The following is a 19093-nucleotide window of genomic DNA, read 5'->3' as shown; positions in this document are numbered from 1 at the left end:
TGGGTACAGCAAAGGTAAATGCACCTAATACAGACCCAGCCAGTTGCATGAAGAGCTTTTGTAAAGGTTTGGCTCCAGAAGCGCTCAGCCTGTCCAAGGCTTCCAAAGCAATTGCTATTTGAAGTAGGTGGGGTAAGAAGACTCTAAAGGTTGCTTTTTTTGATTGATTTGCATCTTGTTTGCAGGTGGGAGATGCCTTCAAAAAACCAAAGGCTCTAAATGAATTGCGGCTAATTGCATCTGGTCCAGATGACACTAATGTATTTCAAGTGACCAATTATTCAGCATTAGATGGGCTGCTTTCAACCCTGCAGCAGAGTATTATTGGTATAGAAGGTAAACAGGGATCTTTCCATTTCATCATTGCCTTTTGAGAAATAAGGAGAAAGTGGCTTACCCTCTTTCTGTTGCATCCTCAGGTACACAGGGTGATGCTCTGGAATATGAACTTGCACAAGCTGGCTTCAGTGTGCAGATCTTGGATAAGGTAAGTGTTCTGCATTTAACCCTGCTGAACGGTTGAGTGCTGTGCTGCTGCTTTGATACTTGTAAGGATTCAGGAGGTCTCCCACAAGAAACTACAGTGATACAAAAGCGTGAGACCCATGTAGTCAAATCTCATTTGCAAGCCACTGCTTGCTTTGAAGGTGTCACAGAAGCAAAAATATGACTTTTATATAGTCAGTCAGTAGTGAATTTTATTTTAGGATGGGATTTAGCTCATTTGACCTCTGTTCTAACCACTGGACAAAAGAGCTATCTCCAGTTGAAAGCTTTGATTTTGCTGACATGCACATCTCCAATACACATCAGGGGCTCCATCATGTTGCAAATGAAATAATTTGGCTCTTTTGGAATCCTTTGGCTTAAAACCTTGGTCTCTCCAGGACAAGAATGATCGCTGTCCTTGTCAGGAGAGGGAAACAGTGGATGCTGAGGAGGCTAATGAACATTCAGCAGCCTTGGCTGCAAGGACAACACTGATCCAGTTTTGCCAAAAAACTCATGTAGTGAGCTGGGAGATGTGCAACTGCTTCTCCAATGCTGGGCAGTCACTTTGTCTTCCTTCAATATCTGGCAGCAGCTGGAAGAACTGCCCAAGCTACAGTGTCCAGGAAAGAGTGCAGGACTTGTAAGCCAGAAAACGTTGCTCCTTACTAAACTGCTCTGCAGAGTGCTAGAGGCAATTGCCCTGTGTTCATCTCTTCTAATTTGCAGTACGTTACTTCTGCAGGAAGTCTTAATGTTTGGCGCAGTGGGGGCCTTTGACTGGTCTGGTGGAGTTCTGCTGTATGATCTGGCAACCAAGACAGCTGTTTTCCTGAATGAATCCAAAGAAGAAGCCAAAAAAGCAAAGTACAGTTACCTAGGTAATCAGCTTACCTCTCTCTGAGATCAAATGACAACCTGACTGCAGTTTTGCTTAGTTTGTGTTCAGTACAGCGTGCCAACACTGACAGCAGTTACCTGAAGAAGGCCACCTCCTGCAGCATCTTACTAGATTTTGAGTATTTTCTCTAGCAGGGAGAGAGATTCTGATGCAAACACTCTCCGTCTCCTTGTTGTCAGGAAGATGAGGCTTGTTTTCTCCTATGAGTCTTGGTGCCTTGTGGTATTGTTCTGTTAACAGGTACCATTTGGTTTCACTGTGTCAGAGTAGTTGCAATGAAGGGCATTTTCGAGAGCGGATAAGGATAAATATTTCACTTGTTGTGAGTGTCTGGAGAAGAAATAGCTTCTGAATCAATACTGTTCTTGGCTTGGTGACAAAGCAAGCCTTGGTTATTCACCCCAGTGCTTTGTAGCCTCGTGAGCCTTGCATCTCTCGACTGTAGCCTTGGCCTTAAAGTCTTGGCAGGTAATACAAGGTGCTGTGGACTGTTTGTGTCAGGATAATCCTTCTCCCATTACCTCCCTGTTACAGAAGCCTCCAACACATGTCTCTCTGCTTTCTATAGAGTATAGTGTTTTCTTCACTTCTGTGAAGGGTGATAAACCTTCCAGCTTGCAGACATAATAATTAAAAAGAAAAAAAGTGTGTTTGTTGGATAATCACTCAGGAACTGCGACAAATGCTAAGAAAAGTCATCAAGAGTTCAAACATGTTTTTCAGGACAGTAATTTATTCAGTTACCCTACAAGCTGCTAAGAGAGGAAAACCTCAGCTTTGCTGCCTTTTCTCTCAAAAAGTTACCTGCTGTTTCCTAATCGATATTTTTATGAGATGCCCTGTAATCAAAACTATGGGCAACAACAACTTGACATGGTGCAAACTCTTGGATCTCATTAAATATCTACGTCTGTGTCTCAGACCAAACCCCGTGGGCTTTTTCCTTCAGGCACAGAGTACAGTAGTGATAACATATGCTGGTTTTGCTTCTTGTGTGAATGCCCCAGGGTACAGTGTGGCAGTGGTACGCACAGAATACGGACCCCTGTATGTGGCTGGAGCTCCACGGCACAGCATGAGAGGGAAGGTGTTGGTGTTTCAGGATGGACACTTAAAACAAACCCTGCAAGGAGAACAGGTACTGTGCTTTGGGTACCCAGGGGCAGTCAGGACAGCGGGGGGTCAGGTGGGCTGCACACATCTCCTTTGCTCAAACAGCAGCTGCATTTTCTCCTCCGGACACACTTACACCCTTTACACAATCATCCAGTTTAGCCACATGTGGATTACACAGTTTTTGTTCACTCCATAATGCTTTGGGAACGTCAGAAGAAATCTTGAAATTTGAAAAAAGACTGGGAAAAAATTTAGCTAAATGGGGTGTACTATATTTATGTTCTGTTCTCATGGCTCCTGGGGAAAGAGGTCGTCAACTGTGATATTCTTTTTCCTCTGTCAAATTGTTGAATAATGATTTTGTTACTGCTAAACTGGTTACAGGATCTGTCCCTGAGGATGACTATAATAAAATAAATAATAGGGAAGCGATCCACATATAAGTAGATACGTGATGTTTTGTTCTAAAAATTGCCTTCCTGCTGCAAAGGACACTAATTCTACAAAGCTATATATAGAGAATTCCAGTGAAAGAGCTGCTTCTCTTTCTCTGGAGCACAGGTTGGATCTTATTTTGGATCTGAGCTCTGCCCTGTTGATGTGAACCATGATGGGGTGACAGATCTTCTCCTCGTTGGAGCTCCGTTTTATCACATTCAAGGAGAAGAAGGAAGGGTTTACGTCTATCGCCTGGAGACAGAGGTAAAAACACTGGTAGCGTAAACACTCCATGTTGGGGATTTTCCAGCCATGCCTAAGTAGTGACAAATAAAACATTCCTCCTTTGTGCTCTCACTGAATGTGCTCTCCCTGTATGGTAGAGAACTGCAGGATGAAGCCAGCGGTTCTGTCTTAGTGGTTGGAATATAAAAGAGAAATAACTAAAGAAATAAAATCATTCTGTACCTAAGGTATGCTCTTATCACAGTGTGATAAAATCATGTCTTTTGCCTCTACATAGGCAATTTGTTGGTGCAGACCTTGCTCTGCCAAGCAGTGTTCTTTGCAATAAATGTGCAGGGGTAGCTGCTAAAACTTTTCTTCCTGGGACTTGTAGAAAACGAAATGTTTTGTGGGCCCAGCTACAGGATCCATTACACAATAGACAGGATATAAGTTAATTGCGTCGTTTTGAATGAGAAGCGAACTGTGCTTGAACAGCAGGCCAGGAGGAACCCTTTCGTGCCCTGCTAAAATTTGCTTGGGGCACATCCAGGATGGTTGGAAGGAGACAACAGTCGGGGCATGTCAGAACTCAAATTACGGGCACCCTCTTGTGGCTTGTTTCTGTAATACGGTGGAGAAAATGGGATCGTTTCTGTCGTGAAACAGGCTGGAGACCAACTCAATCTGCTATTGATTTAAGAACAGTCAGTGCTGCAGTGTGTCTGCTTGCACAGGGCTGTCCAGAGACACTGCTCTGTGGGAGAATTTGCGTGCTCTCGATGCAGAACCTTCAAGCTTTTGTTCCAAGAGTTGCTGGTATCTTGAACTCCTCATTATATTGTTTAGGGCTTTATTGTTCACCTTTAATCATTGTAAGTGTGCAGTAAGATTTCACACACACACAGTGTAAGAGCTCCTCATCCTACATTTGCTATAAACGGATTTCCTTGGATGTTTTTCAGACTGGTTTATTCACCTTGAAAGGACACTTAAATGTGCAAGTGACTTCTCCTTTTGCAAGGTTTGGGTTTACTGTGGCCAGCGTTGGAGACATCAATGGGGATGGATATGAGGACATCGCAGTTGGAGCCCCCCTTGAAGATCAGCTTTCAAACAGTTCCTCTTTTGGCAGCATTTACATCTTTAATGGTGATAAAGACAAGATCAGGAGCTCTTTTTCTCAAGTACGTGTCTTGTTAGGAGTTGTCTCCAGTATACCTTGAGAGGGAAAAGTTCGTGGTTTTGTAGCAGGAGGCTGGGAGGAAGATCTTCCACGTTTCACTTGCATTGATGGGTGAGAAATTTGCAGATGTCAGATGGTTTATGTGACTCCACAGGTTTCTGCAGCAAAGCTGCTCCTTAACTGTGATTATTCACCTGTCTGCGTAGGCAAGGGAGCTGGATTCAGGTGCTGCCTGTAGAACAATATAGCCTTTGGCAAACCTGCTCGTCCATTACAGGAGGCTGAGAGTCAATATTTTGCATCTCAGGAGCGTTACAAAATCATCCTCACAGCAGCCTCATGAAAAGAAGTGTATTTTCCCAAGCACAGGAGAGAAATCCTGATTTATATTTGTTGATGTTCCCCCCAACCTTTTAGAGAGTAAAAGCCTCTGAAATTTCTTCAGGACTTCAGTATTTTGGACAATCCATTGATGGTGGCTTTGATTTCACTAATGATGGTCTCCAAGATATTACAGTAGGATCACTGGAGAAAGTGATCGTGCTCCGGTAGGTGATAAGTGCTATTTTTCAGTGTGCTGAGGAAATGCTTCAAAGACAAATATAGAATCTGTGTTCCAAGGACTGTGTAATGATTCTATTTTTAATGCAGCATCAGAGGGACATAAAAAAATCAGTGCTAGAAATTATGTGAAATGTAAAGCCTTTAGTTCAAATTGCAAAGGCTTTCGCCTTTGTAAGTTTAAAGCTTGAACAAGTATAAGAAAGTGAACATGAACTGATTAACATAGATCTAGGTCTAAGAAGACCTTGATGTCTGCAATTCAGCACTGACAATGTACGTCATTAAGACAAAAAAAACCCCAAAAATTCTTAACAGACCATTCCTCATTTCAGACATCTGGTACCTGAGTGACCCATAGAGTTCACAAAGGCTGAGCCATGGCAGACAGATTTGATTTTGTCCTTGCATTTTGTATTTGAAAACAAACTGTAGATAAAGAGAGAGTTTGAACAGCTAGATAATGTGTTTATCTAATGGAAACATAAACACCATGTTTAATTCTGAAACTCTAGCCATATTGGTGTATTTTGGCTGTCCGTTCTTTCGGACTCTTGGGATTTTGTGTGTTCTGAATGTTCCCAGCAGAAACTGGAACTTCTGTAAATAGGCCAGCTTGGTCCAGGTGAAATACCATGGAAATACTGAGCAGTTCTTATTCTTGCTGCCAGGCTTTCTTAAAACATTTTTCCTGAAATGTTTTGGTTCAAAAATTTACATTTGATTCTGTTCCTCATCTGTTCTTCACTGACTAGCACGAGACCAGTTGTCCACTTTCTCACCAGCATGAGATTCAACCCTGAGAGAATCCGAATTTTCCAAAATAACAGCGTTGTTACAGCAAAACTGTGTTTTGATACAATCTCAGCTTTACCAGTGTCTCAACAAGGTAATAAATGGGAATTGTGATCAGATTGAAATCTACAGTCCTACACTGTCCTTGGAAACTTGGCACTGAGGACAATTCCTGGTATATCTAACAAAGGATTTTTACAATTTTGCAGTGTTTTCACAGTTATACATTCTCTACACGGTGGACTTAGATGTGAAAATGGCAAAGAGGAGAGTGCAGTTTGAAGATCAGAACACCACAGCAAGTGGAAAGCTGTTGGTCAGCAAGCACACGTGCTTTGAGCTGCAGCTTTACACGCTGGTAGGTGATGTTGGTCAGACTTACTACAGAAAGAAGAAGAGGATAGGATTTTTTAGCAGAATCTGCATGAAGACGAGTCTTTCTTGAAATGCAAAAATACTACAATGGGGTGGGGGTTTCTCAGGGTTGGACTTGCTGAGCATGTTCTACAGCTGAGGCAGGAGATGTGTCATGTGCCATATTGGTTTGTATTGCTATAAGTCAAACTCTCATCCTTTTGGGTGAGTGTAAAGTATTTCTAATCCCAGAATTGTAGGAGAGGCGTGAAGGTCTACAGGATTAAAGCAAACATAAGGGAACGGTTTTTCACAATACGTAACTGAAGCACCGAACACATTAGCCAGCAGGTGGCATGGGAGCCAAGTGTATAAAATGATCCAGAAGAACATTTGACAAGTTTATGGTCCACTGATGGCTATTAAACACAGTGACCCAAACCCCACATCTGAGCCAGAATGTCCCTAAATATGCCAGATGATAGAAGCTGGAACAGAGATGACATGTGTGAAGACTCTTGCATTTTAATGCCCAGATATTTTCTCAACTTCTTGTTCTTCCTTTCTTGTAGCCATGTGACTTTGACTGTTATACCAGTGTTTTCCTGAGAGTTAAACACAAGCTCTATAACAAAAACGATAACACGAAGTTTGCTGTTCCTGTGCTGGATAGATACCAGCCATCAGAAATGCATTTTCAGGTAACAAAACAGTATGTTCACAAAGAGCTTTCTCTCTTTCCAGGATGCAAAGCTTTTACTATTAAAAAGAAAAACCAAAAACCGTGATTTTCTTAGCCTTTGCATGTCATCTTCTGCCCTCTGCTCCCTTTCTAGTTATCAATACCACATTCTAGGTAGACTTTAGGCCCAGGTTTTCTCCAAACAGATACTCATATCTTGTTAAGAGAATCTCACCTCTAAGGTCAACTCTCAGATCTGCTAAAAAATTGTTTTACTTTTGACCACGACATTTCTCCTGTGCCTCTGTATAAAATGAGATTAGATGCTACCTGTGAAGAAGGCAGAGGGTTCGTGTGTTTTATGAAGTACGTTTCAGATACCAAGCTCTCCATTGGAACTTAAATATTACGACTTATTATTTGAAGGTCATATTTGGTAGTAACAACTACACAATTTTCTAATGAAGTAACTTTAATCATTATGTATATATATTTTTAGTTCATTTTAGTGGTTTATTTAAAATCGATATTTGGGAGGCTGCAAACTTCTAATAAACTTAAAGGTTAAGTGTGAAATCCTGTCTCCTCTCTTGCAGTTCAGTAGCAGGATTCTGACGAGCTAATGTGGCTCCTTTTCACAATCAGTCTGAAATCCAAATCACAGCTTCTGAAAAAAATCCATAAAGCTCTGTAAAGAGGCAGCTTTTTGCTACTTGATAAGAGTCTTTACCACAATTCAATATTTAATTAGCTGTCCATAAAGCATAGGACAGAGAAGTTAGGACACCATTTAGCACTGTGCAATAATGAACACTAATTACTATAGTCGCAGTATTCTCAGTTGTTATGATGTTGATGGTACATTTATTTCATAAGAATAATTGATGAGATTCTTGAGCATTGCTCAGCATTGCTTAGTACTTATGCACCCAACATCTAATTATTAATTATCATTGAACTTCTCCAGAAACATCAGCCACAAACAGATTTTTAATGGTGAATAAAACTATTGCTAAAGGAAGTAACCTCATCTCTACAAAATAGTGTGCCTATAAACTGGCACAGCATATGAACATGTTTATTCAAGAAAAACCTACAATCTCTGGAAAATAAATTAATATTATTGCCCTATGGCAATCCAGGGGAAAACACCTGGTGTTTCCTTAACGAGACCTTGTCACCAATGAAGATTTCTAATGTTATTGCTAATAAACCTTCTCCTAGGAGTTGAATTACAAACAATCATCAATTTAGGACTGACTTACCACTAGAGGGTCTTTTATTTCCAACTTCTCCTTAAATGAGAGCATGGGAATTTTGGTTTTTGGAGAATGTATGTGTATATGTAAAGATATTCTGAATCTGCAACCTCAGAAAAATTAGGACTGTTAAAACATGACCTGATCTGTTTGCTTTCAGTTGCCTTACAAGAAGGACTGCAACAAGACCATCTGTACTGCTCATTTGACTTTGACAAGTCAGATTCAGTGAGTCGTAGTAGTTTTATTATCCAGATTTTGCATTTAGCATTGATACAAAACGTCAGCTTTGTGCATAAGATGTTTTCTTCAAGTTCTCAGCCAAGGTTTGCTCCCCCTTTGTTTACATTTTACTTTCCACCCAATTCATCCTTTCTGTAACATCACATTCATACAGTGCTGTAACCATATGCCTCCATGGGTGTTGCTGGGCTGTTCTAGGAAATCTCAGAGGAAAGGTTTAAACAACTGTAGTCATCCTAAAAGCACAATTCTGGCATTGAATTGTGAATATGTGACTTTGTTTTAGGCTGATGTGCAGCATTAGCACTGCGGCAGAGAGTTGCTCAGTTTACACGGCCTTAGACAGAACAGTGGGCATCGCTTCACTGTAAAAAGCCACCCTGGAGGTTCACTGAAATGGCAATCAAGCAGAACGATGTTTAAAATCTATCTTGATGTAAACCAGAAATGATACAATGCTATATAAAGTTTGGAGATGACTGCCTTCTATATTAAGAAGGAAACATTTTCCTACACACCCTGAAGAATATTGAATAATTAATTGGGCTACTGCATTATCCTGTGCGCGCAAGAATTTGGAGGGAGTAATTACCAGAACGCTTCAGGCCTCTTATTAAATAATAACCCTTAGAAATACAATATAATTTATCTCATTTTTCTGTCTATTTCTAGAAAGGAGTTAGTGGTGGGCCACACTAAAGAAGTGACCATGAATGTTTCACTAACTAACAGTGGTGATGACTCGTACATGACAACCATGGTCGTGAACTATCCTAAAAATCTGCTTTTTAAGAAGGTGGCTGTTGAGGTAAGGTCACGGAACAACTATTCAGCCAGTAGCAAACTGCTGAAAGAAAACCCAGCGCAGACTCCTATTCATTTACTACTACAAATAAATCTTCAAGGTCCAGGGAAGAAGCATTTCAGTTGCTAGGATTAGAGCCTGAATACTGGATTTATCTGATTTAAGTCTCCCAAGCTTTTATTGGGCTATTTGTATCTAATTCATTTTATGGCAGGAGACACCATTTCCCAGTCTGTTTTTATTCAACATTAAAAAGCATTCCTGTTCTGTTGGCAGCCCTCCTCTCCCGCTGTTCACTGTGGCCAACCATTACCATTAACTTCTCTAGTCTTCTCCTGTAACTGCAGAATCGGGCATCCAGTATTCAAGAAAACAACTGTAAGTAGAAATCGTTATTTTCACTTTCCCTCCACCTCTAAATGATACTTTGAGTAGCTGCTCTTGCATCCTCTATCTCTACAATTAGGCCAGAGCCTCTATTCCTTCAAATTCAGCATAGGGCTGGTGTGCATTTTCTCAAGGCAAGAGATAATTTTCATATTCCTGCACTTAATGACAAATTCCTCCAGAAGGGAACGATGAGCAGAAAAATACATTAGCTATCACGTTTTAACAGTGCTTGGTGAGTTAAAGAGTATTTACAGGGTAATCAATATTTTGTTATGTCTTTCTCTTCCCTCAAAATAGGCAAAATTTTCAGTGATTTGGCAATTAGATGAAAGCATATTCCAAAATAAGCCTGCAATCACCGTTAATATCACCAAGTGAGTATTGCTATTTTTACCACAAAATACACTGTGAACTAGAAAGGAAATGCCAGAATTCCTATGCGGTGTCCACACTATTTATCAGTCACTGGTTACGCAAATTATACTTGCCCTTTCCAACCTTCTAAAGCATTTGGATCCATGTGAAAAATTTTCCTTCCCTTGTGATAATTTTAGCTTTGCTCATACTTCCTTAGTTCATTAAAAGGTAGAGCCCCCTTTTAAGGTCCTAATTTAAGTCTAGTACATCTTTAAAAGCTTGTTTTCTGAAATGGCAAACTGGGTTCTGGCATCTTCCTTCCTTAGCAGGGAGAACAGATGAGTAAAATATGTAATCCAGCTCTGTTCCAAGTGAAGCTTTCCTTCCAAAGATTGGGATGAGAACACGTGTTCAGGGCATTTTTCTTGATTAGGGGCTTTCTAATGGGAGAAGTTACCATCAGATTTTCTTGTCACCTTCCTCCCATAAAAATCTATGGTAGCTGACTAGTACACAGAATGTTTTTTTAAACAGAGCATCTTTAAAAAGGAAGAGAGAACTCATCTCTGGCAGCTACACTTCATTGCCAGCATAGTTTAAGGCGAAGGTTTCTATCTGAGTTTAATGTCCAGTTTTCTGAGGAGAAGCTTTAAATTTTGATTAATGAAAGCAATATTACATATTCACAAATTAGCACTGGTTTGTGGGGAAACATTTCAAGGCAATGGCAGCTTTCAAAATCTTAGTAATAAACAGCTACTCCAACGCTACTATGCTGTGTCACCAAGTGGGCTGGCACCTCTCATTAATTACTGCCACTCTGTTTCCATCCCTCTTACAAAGTCAACATTAGCAGTTCTCAAACCATAGAAATAAATGACCAAGGCAGGCAGATAATAATGTTGTTTGATCCATCTTTTTTTTTTTTTTTAAAGCATAAATGAAAATAGCACCATTTTGACTGAAGAACATGTCCTTGATGTCAGATATGGATTCACTGCAGTCCTTACCAAGTAAGTTTTAAGACCATTCAATTATATTGCATTACTTTAGTCAATTAGAGGCAAAAAGATTGAGAGGATGCCTGGTAAGATTCCAATACAATTTCCATCTTAATAATTTCAAGCACTGCAGATTGTCAAGTCACTTTCTGTGGTACAAGACAGCAAAAGTAAAGAGTCTGAAAGACAGAACAATAAAACCATACCATAGGTGGAGGGTAACTAGGGTCTCTAACTGCTTCATTTGTAAAAGTAGACTTCAAGATAGGTTCATCTAATTAACAGACTGCACATATACACAGACTGCATAGACAGCATTCCAGTTATAACCAATCTCATGATGCTACCTCTTAATTACTTAATGTATCTGGGTCATTGGATGTACTAGTTTTTAATAATAATCTAATTCACCTTTCACTTAGTTTGATTTATTGTCTCTTTAGACCAGTTTCTTTAATGTATGTGAATGTTAGCGAAGGACTTCTTGAAAACAAAGAATTCAGATTTAATGTAAGTATAGCTTCAAATTTAGGTCATCTGATCCATCTGCAATCACGACCAGAGAACACTTATTACCTTGTACATTTTCTTTTGTAGATAAATGGAGAAAATCGCTTTAACGCTACCATCAAGTTACAGATTTGGGTTCCTATCAGTATACAAGGTCACAACATAATAACGGTCAAGAATGTGTCAGGAGCACAGGTACTTTTTCTTACTTTTTTCCTAATCCAATACCTCTTCATTGGTTCTTACAGAGGAAAAAACTCAAACGTATTATTGCAGATTACAGTGTTTTTAAAACCTGCACTGCAGAAGCATTACGTATTTACATTTTGTAGCATCATTCCAGGTACAAATTTTGCCAAACTGAACAAAATTTCATTTTTAAAATTAAGTCAAAAAGTGAGATTCCCTCCACCCCCTGTTCCCAACTGGGCTAACAATATTTACCCTTGTCCTCACTGTCCAGAATTGTATTCTTTTCCTTTTTTCTTTTTTTTAAAAAAAGAATTTGCAAGAAAGGCAATATAGTAAGGAAAGAACTTTTAATAATCTAAGACTAAAAAGGTAAGAAAACTTCTGTAGAATTCAAAACATGAATTGAGCCTGAAGAAGTTTCCCCCTGCCCCCCTTCTCAAACAACAATTCTGTTCTCTCCCCACCCCTCAAAAAAAAAAAACACATATGGAAACATCTTAAAGCAGAAGATTTTTTTTTGGGTTTTTTAGACATTCTTTGATAGCATATTATTCACATTGATAACCGATCATAAGAGTTCTTCACTGTGCCAACATTTAAAAAGAGCATACATAAAAAACAGCAAAGGAGAAAGGCAGTATCAGTGACTTAGTTCTTGGAAGCATCGCACTCCCTTGCTCACTGGAAGAGGCTGCTGTTCTGTAAAACTTCATTGGCAGACTCAAAAGTCAGTACTTCTTTGTGGAACTTAATGAGCTGCTGCTTTATTTTCCTCATGGCAGAACTTGATGCCTTTGTCTTGTAGGTCATGCTTTTCAAAAGTTTGTCTGACAAGTAGTGCAGCCAGAGGACGTTGCTGTGTGGGTGATAGTCAGTCCAGCTGTTGGAGTTCTCTGCTTTCATTTGCCTGTAGATATCAAACTGGTAGTCCCCTGTGCCTTGAAAGAGTTCTTCATCAGTGGAAAGGTCACAAAACACAGTTAGCCCATCCTTCTCCAGCCGAGACAAGGTATAATCTATGATGTTGACATGAATCCCTGCTGTGGGGATTGCGTACGTTGCCCCATTCAACACATAATTAAGCTCCTTTACATTCGTTTTCTTTACCAGCACGTTCCCCCAGTGCAAATCTCTGTGCTCGAAGTCCAGCTCCTGCTCTGCCACAGCCAGGGAAGCAGTGACCTGGTGCAAAATGCTTTTTGCCACTGCCACTGAGCTGAGGCTACTTCTCATGCTCTCCAAGTCACTGCCTCCAAATTCAAACTCCAGAACCATGAAGAGCTGCTCCTCCCCAAAAAGGTCTGGCCGATCATTTTCTGATCCCACTACTTTGTTGTATTTGTCCCAGGCTTCCAGGAGATACTTAGGATAGGCCCCCTGAACACAGTGCACAGAGTACAAGCTGATGAACCCAACAGTCCTATTCACAGACTCTTCAGACAGAAGACTGAGTTCTTTTGAAATTATTATCTCAGGCAGAATCTCTCCAAAGCTCTTCTGAGCTTCGCCATTTACTCTTTCAGTCCCCTCAATGGGAATTATTTTTAAAGCCACAGGTCCTCTCTCACTATCGATCTGGAACACCTCTCCAAACACTCCTTCTCCAATTTTCTTGCAATCTTTCATCTTCTCTAAAGGAATGCACTCCTCAAAAGCGATAGGCCTCTCCTGCTGGCACTCCCCAAACACCTTCTCTGCATCTGTAAGCATTAGCTCCAGGACAGAACAGGAATTCCTGGGAGCCAGCAGGATCATGGAGGAAGCAGACCAAGTGCTGCACTGAGCCTTACCCACAGATAGGGTCGCTTGGTGCCCCGAAAGCTGGGATTTCCCAGAAGGGGTACAAAGGAGGATGCTGTTGCATGAATTCTCTTCCATGGTAATTTTCTTCTTCTTGTGGAAGGACAAAGATGCTCGAACTATACCCCAGGAGCGGGAGCTGTTAAGGAATGAACAGTCATTGTCTCTTATATCTACAGACATCTCCAGAACACCCTTCTTCATTCCTTTTTGCCTCATCTGTGGCCTGAAAAAGGAGTTGTTAGGCTGCTGCTGTTTCTTATTTTTGTACCTGATTGGACGGAGCCTCGTTTGCCCCCGCCATCGGCTGGCACTGAAGCCGCTGATGCAAGCTTTCCTACAGGTACTTCCCCCTCCACAACCAACCTCAGTACTTTCGCGCTTATTCTCCAAGATTCCTTGAAGGCCCAAAGGAGATACTGGCTGCTGGCAGGCAGGTTGAATTTCTGCCTTTTTGTTGCATTTCATGCTTGTCAGCCACACTGGCACTTCTTGACGGTCCAGGACCACCACCGGCGTAAGCCGGTACTTCTCGGTTTTGCCCCCCTGACAACACAAACTTCCGTTGGTTGGATCTCCCCGTAGATCATCAGACAGCTCCTCGCAAGCGGCACTACGGTGCTGCGGCTCGCCGGTAACCGCAGGCAGCGCTGCCGGAGGCGGAGGGGCGGATTTCTGTGCGGACAGGGGAGCTAGTGCCTGGCGGGGGCCCCGCACCGACGCCCTCAGAGCCCCGCCGGGCTCTCGCAACACCGTGCCCGGCTCGCCGCTCGGTGCAGCCCCTTCCTCCCCCGCACCGTCCGCCCCGGGCGCTGGCGGCCGCTGCTCCGAGTCTCCCCGAAACGACTCCAGCGAGCTCAGGGCGCTGCCGGACGAGGCGGTCCGCCGCCCAGGCGGCGGGGAGTAGAGCTCCAGGCTGCCGTCCAGCCCCGAGCCGCCCTCCACGGTGGTGCTGAGCTCGGCCGGCGGGGCGCGGGCGCGGCGGCGCGGGGGCGCGCATTGCGGGGTGCTGCACAGCAGCGGGCGCCGCGCCGCGCAGGACGGGCCCCGGCGGCGGCGGCGGGCGGCAGCGCGGGGGGGGGACGGCGAAGGGGAGGCGGAGACCGCCGGCCCCGGCGGACGGTTCTCCTTCTGCGCGGCGCCGCCGCCCCCGCGGCGGGTCCGCAGGCGGCAGGGGCGGGCGGGGCGCTCATCCAGCGGCTGTCGGCGGCGCCTGCCGGGCGGCGAGAAGTCGGGGTCGTCCGAGGGGGCCGAGGCGGTGCTGGAGCCGGACGAGGTGGAGCTGAAGATCCGCTTGCGGTCCTGAGGCGGTGAAATCCACCGGTCGGGCAGCGGCAGCGGGCGGAGGTGCCCTCCGCGCCGCGAGTAGGTGCGGAGCAGGCGCGGCTGGAGCGGCATAGCGGCGGCGGCGGCCGCCCCGGGCCAGGCCCAGCCCGGCCCAACCGAGAGCCGCGGCGCTCGCGCGCTGCCGTTTCAAACGAGATATCGCGAGAGCTGGACGGGGGGGGGGGGTGCGAGAGGACGGCGCGGCCGCGCCCGGCAGGGGAAGGGCGGGCACAGCCTCCAGGCCACGCCCCTGCTTGGCCACGCCTCCGCTTGACCACGCCCCCCTCTCGACCACGCCCCTGCTTTTGGCACGCTCCCTGCTTGACCGCGCCTCCGCTTGGACACGCCCCCTTGGACACGCCCCTGCTTGGCCACGCCCATTGATTGGCCGCGCCCTTGCTTGGCCACGCCCCTGCTTGGCCACGCCCCCCCCCGGTTTTTGCGCGCGCGGGGCCCGCTGCCGCCGCGCTCCGCTCTAAACGTTCGATTCCAGGAGGCGACGGAGTGCGGGGTCAGCGGGGAGCCGGTGCCGGATCTCCGGGATTACTCCGGCGGCGCAGAGCCAGAGGTGAGCGGCGCTGGCACCGGCTGTTGCTGCGGGCACGGGCAGCCGTGGCAGCCGGGGGCTGAGCCGCTCCATTGCGTTGCAGGGCGTTCGGGACGTGCGGTACCAGCGCGTGCACTGCTCCGTCCGAACCGACGGAGACAACGTCACCGTGACAGCAGAACTGTCTTTCCACAACTCCCACCAGGTATACGCAAAAGACCACGCTACGCTGCTGCTGTTTGCCGAAATCCAGCGCTCCAGGTTCCATCGCAGTGGAGATGTTGCTTTTCCACGTGTGATGGTGCTTTCTGACCCTGCAGAGCAAGAGAGGTGGTTTGTTCATGGCAGTGTCTCCCAGGAGGCAGTCAGCACTTAGAAGAGATGCCAGGCTGGATGAGGCTTTGGGCAACCTGGTGTAGTGGGGGGTGTCCCTGCCCATGGCAGGGGGGTTGGAACTAGATGATTTTTGAGGTCCCTTCCAACCCAAACCATTTATGATTCTATGATTCTATGCTGTGGTCCTCTTGCTGCCTTCAGAAATTGCTGCTTGTGAAATGACTCCTGCAGCACTGCAGGCTTTCGTCGCTCCGGGCGATTGTTACGCATGAGGTCAGGGACACAAGACACAGCTCGATGGCAGCACTGTGCAGGGTGGTTCTTACAGTCTGAATAAGGGTTTGCTTTTGCAACACGTCTTTCTGAAAATCAACTGATATTTTGTTCCTTTTATGTCTTTTTTTTTTTTTTTCCATAGTTCTTAAAAAGCAGAACTGTTCTGCTGGTCCCTGGAAAAATTACTTTCAACAGAGAACTGTATCTGGGCCTGAAAGAAGAGAATCACAATGCTGAGGTATCAGAGCGTCATGTAGGCAGTTTGGTCCTTCTCTTGGGGCAGGAATGGGCGAGAAATCAGATGTTTTTGCTGAATCTAGAGAACCAATCAAGTTCCCAGACCTTTTGAAGCAAACATCTGTTCTGCCATTGAATTTGGTGAAACCAGGTTTAGGCTATGCAGTCAAAGCAGAGGGCGGATATTTACTAGTGCGTATCAGAAAAGTTTTTAGGGTTCTGTGTTGAACCCTGTGTATCTGACACTTGTGGCTAACACAGAGGCTTCCTGTCCTCTCGGGGATTTCAGGTGAATATTCTTTCTCTTTCCCTAGTGAAGACAACACTCGTTAATCTGAAAGATTGTCACTGCTGACTGTTGTAATCACTGTCAACTCTTAAAGAAGAACTCAGTAAATTTAACTCCCTCGACCAGATTCGCAATAAAAAAAATGAATTTCGTATCGTGTTGCAAAGTACCTGCATAGGTAGATCGATGGTGCATCTAGCATAGTTTACAGGTCGAATGCTACCTCAGACTGTGTAGTTTTCTCAGTTAAAAGCTGAGAAGAAAGTAACTGGCCCTGATTCTGTTCCAGATTACTCTTGTCTTCCTGAAAGACGAAGTGTTTGATCTCTGGCCTGTTGTCATAGGAAGCTGTGTTGGTGGACTTCTCTTGCTGGCGTTCATTATTCTGCTCCTCTGGAAAGTGGGTATTGTTAATACACACACAACAAAACAGAAATGTTTTTGTTAGATACTTTATTATTTTTTTTAAGATTCTAAGTATGAAAGTGATGTTTTCGAACGTGCACTGAAGGACATCTGTTGGAAAACCTCAGTTTTACTTTTCAAGCTGTTCTGAGTGTTGTGGTATAACCTCTCAAGTCCTGTTTTAAAGTGCTTTGCAGGACGTTTGAACGTTGTGGAGTGTTTGTAGATGTTCTGAATAGTTTTGAACAACGTAGGCCTTCAGGCTTACAGCTCTGCCAGAAGTCATACCTGGGTTGCGTCATGCATTCACACATTCACTTATTGCAACTCTGAGAAGGGAAAACTTGACATTTTAATTTTAAATTGTTTTAAGACAAAGCAAAAATTAATGCATACACAAGGACTTAATAAATTCTTTTATTTTTCCCCCCAGTGCGGCTTTTTCAAAAGAAACTATAAAACTATGCTGGAGCAAGAAAATACCTCCTGAAGACTAAGCTGGCCAAAGTGTTGTCTAGCCAGAAAAGAGTTAAAGGTTTAAGTGAAGGTTTGCTTGAAGTTGCTAAGACTTAGGTTAGTGGCCTGCTTGTACATATATAGTAGCGTATTTTACATAAAGCAAGTAAGTCCATGATGCCTGAAAACAGGATGATCATCCTTGAAGTGTCAAGTCATCCTTAAGAAAAGAGCATCTTGGAAAATAGATATTGATGCAAAAATGTACTAGACGTTGTTTCTTTATAGATAATGAAGGAGCCTTAGAAAAGTATGTCAAGAGGAGCACTAAGTCCAAAACATCTGGCAAGTGTTAATGACTGCTAGCTGTTAATCACTAAAGAAGGTGCCAAAGTGAGGGCTTTAAGGCTGATAAGGAAAACAGCTTGTTATGAGAAAAGGTTAATGAGATTGGAAGGATACCACAAATGCTACGTAAGCAAGAAACAGCGATAACTGCGGAAAAGGTAACTCTGGCATGGGGAGATCGCGACCACCGACTCACGGACCACCTATCCTAAACATACCCCAGACCCAAAAGAAAGGGGTGGAGGCAAAGGACTGAGCATGCGAACTAATTCGTATGCTATTTGAGAGAAAATTAACCAATTGTTTAAGAGAATAACACTGAGTATGTGAATATGCTAATACATACTGTATAAATGTTTACCGAATTTAAGAAGGGGCGTGCTGTCTTGGGACAGGCACTCATCTTTGTGCAAAATGTATTAAAATAATATCTCTGCTCAGTGTGTGGATTGACTTATTGCACACCGAGTGAACGAACCCCGGATTTGGGAAGACAAAAGCAGAAAGCTCTGTATTCTTTCACCAGCTTTTTAGAAATAGCAGAGTCAAAATCCAGCTAAAATGCAAAACAACTCGTGTTCCCTGGTAGAGCTGTGGCACTCTGGACCTTGGCACTCTCCCAAATTGCTGTTTTGACCACAGGGGCCCAGCTCTTCTGGGCGATCCAGTTGCCCACTTGTTTAATTTGAACTGACTATTCATCATAGAAGGACTGCCTGGTGTCGATAACTAGACTTCCCATGAGAAATTTTGTTTTAATGTGGATACTCTAGGAAAAAATTCATCTTGGAGCCTGTTAGATTTATGTATTGGATTGCAGTCTTAGTTGCTGTGATGCTGAGTTGTTCTTAAATTGATTTTAGTACTGAGTAGCTTCAGAAGAGGTTGAAATAGAAATGGATTAGGGGAAGCTTCCCATCCTGTGGTTGCTAATGAAAATGCAGAGATGAGCATTTTGTGTACACATATGTATGTGTGTGTATATATATACACAAACTTGTGCATTTTAATACAGTAAAATATGCCCCTTGATGTCTCTGGTTCTTGGAATCAGAAGCACGTGTATGTGGCAATTATTTTTTGTACCTCATCATCTTATTTCTTGATTTTTCCATTTTCAGTTGTTTTCACCTGCTGATTTGGTCACAAATAAAAGCTTGTATCATGGACCTCATTGCCAGTTCAGACAGATTTCTACATCAGGAGATATTTCCCCAAGTTAGCGTGGTTCAGCACACCTGAATCAAGGGCAGAGCTGAGCAGTGAGCTCCAGCGTTGCCATCCCCCCTGCCAGTTGTGTGGCAGAAAGAGGGTGGATCGTGAGTGATCTCACGTTATCAGCTTCACATTATCTGTAATTGCAATTTAGAGGAAAGAAGGTGCCTAGCCAAACCCTGTGGCTGGCTTTAGCCAGTGCCAGGAGTTTTCTTTCCTAAGCAATGAAATTATCTCTATCCCCCTTGGGTGTTTGCTGGTTTTAAAGAAGGACAAGTACAGATGCTTGGTACCATTCCTCCCTTTGGCTTTCTCTGTCCCTAATTGTGTAGTTGTTTTATTTCTGTTGTGTTT

The 19093-nt window shown here is 43.7% G+C and overlaps 2 protein-coding genes across 2 annotated transcripts in view; one reads left to right on the top strand and one right to left on the bottom strand.

Moving 5' to 3' along the window:
* The window catches only part of ITGAE (integrin subunit alpha E), a 30260-nt gene extending 12896 nt beyond the window's left edge, over positions 1-17364 (top strand). The window contains 22 exon segments of the mRNA XM_086624500.1: positions 186-336; positions 420-487; positions 1235-1370; positions 2398-2528; positions 3068-3208; positions 4135-4356; positions 4773-4903; positions 5672-5805; positions 5921-6069; positions 6638-6766; positions 8167-8234; positions 8922-9057; positions 9331-9432; positions 9742-9818; positions 10737-10814; positions 11246-11312; positions 11400-11507; positions 15124-15198; positions 15281-15382; positions 15932-16027; positions 16605-16715; positions 17154-17364. Of these exon segments, the coding sequence (XP_086480626.1) occupies positions 186-336; positions 420-487; positions 1235-1370; positions 2398-2528; positions 3068-3208; positions 4135-4356; positions 4773-4903; positions 5672-5805; positions 5921-6069; positions 6638-6766; positions 8167-8234; positions 8922-9057; positions 9331-9432; positions 9742-9818; positions 10737-10814; positions 11246-11312; positions 11400-11507; positions 15124-15198; positions 15281-15382; positions 15932-16027; positions 16605-16715; positions 17154-17210 (2469 nt within the window). The 3' untranslated portion in view covers positions 17211-17364.
* Positions 12154-14702, bottom strand: HASPIN (histone H3 associated protein kinase). Its single transcript, XM_009990128.2, has one exon. The coding sequence runs from the start codon at positions 14700-14702 to the stop codon at positions 12183-12185; it is 2520 nt and encodes an 839-aa protein (XP_009988430.2). The 3' UTR covers positions 12154-12182.
* Positions 17365-19093: the final 1729 nt, after the last annotated feature.

Source organism: Tauraco erythrolophus, chromosome 21, assembly GCF_009769465.1.
Source record: "Tauraco erythrolophus isolate bTauEry1 chromosome 21, bTauEry1.pri, whole genome shotgun sequence".
NCBI classification, from domain to species: domain Eukaryota; kingdom Metazoa; phylum Chordata; class Aves; order Musophagiformes; family Musophagidae; genus Tauraco; species Tauraco erythrolophus.
The sequence above is the reverse complement of the archived record's forward strand: the minus strand, read 5'-3'. Positions and strand labels throughout refer to the sequence as shown.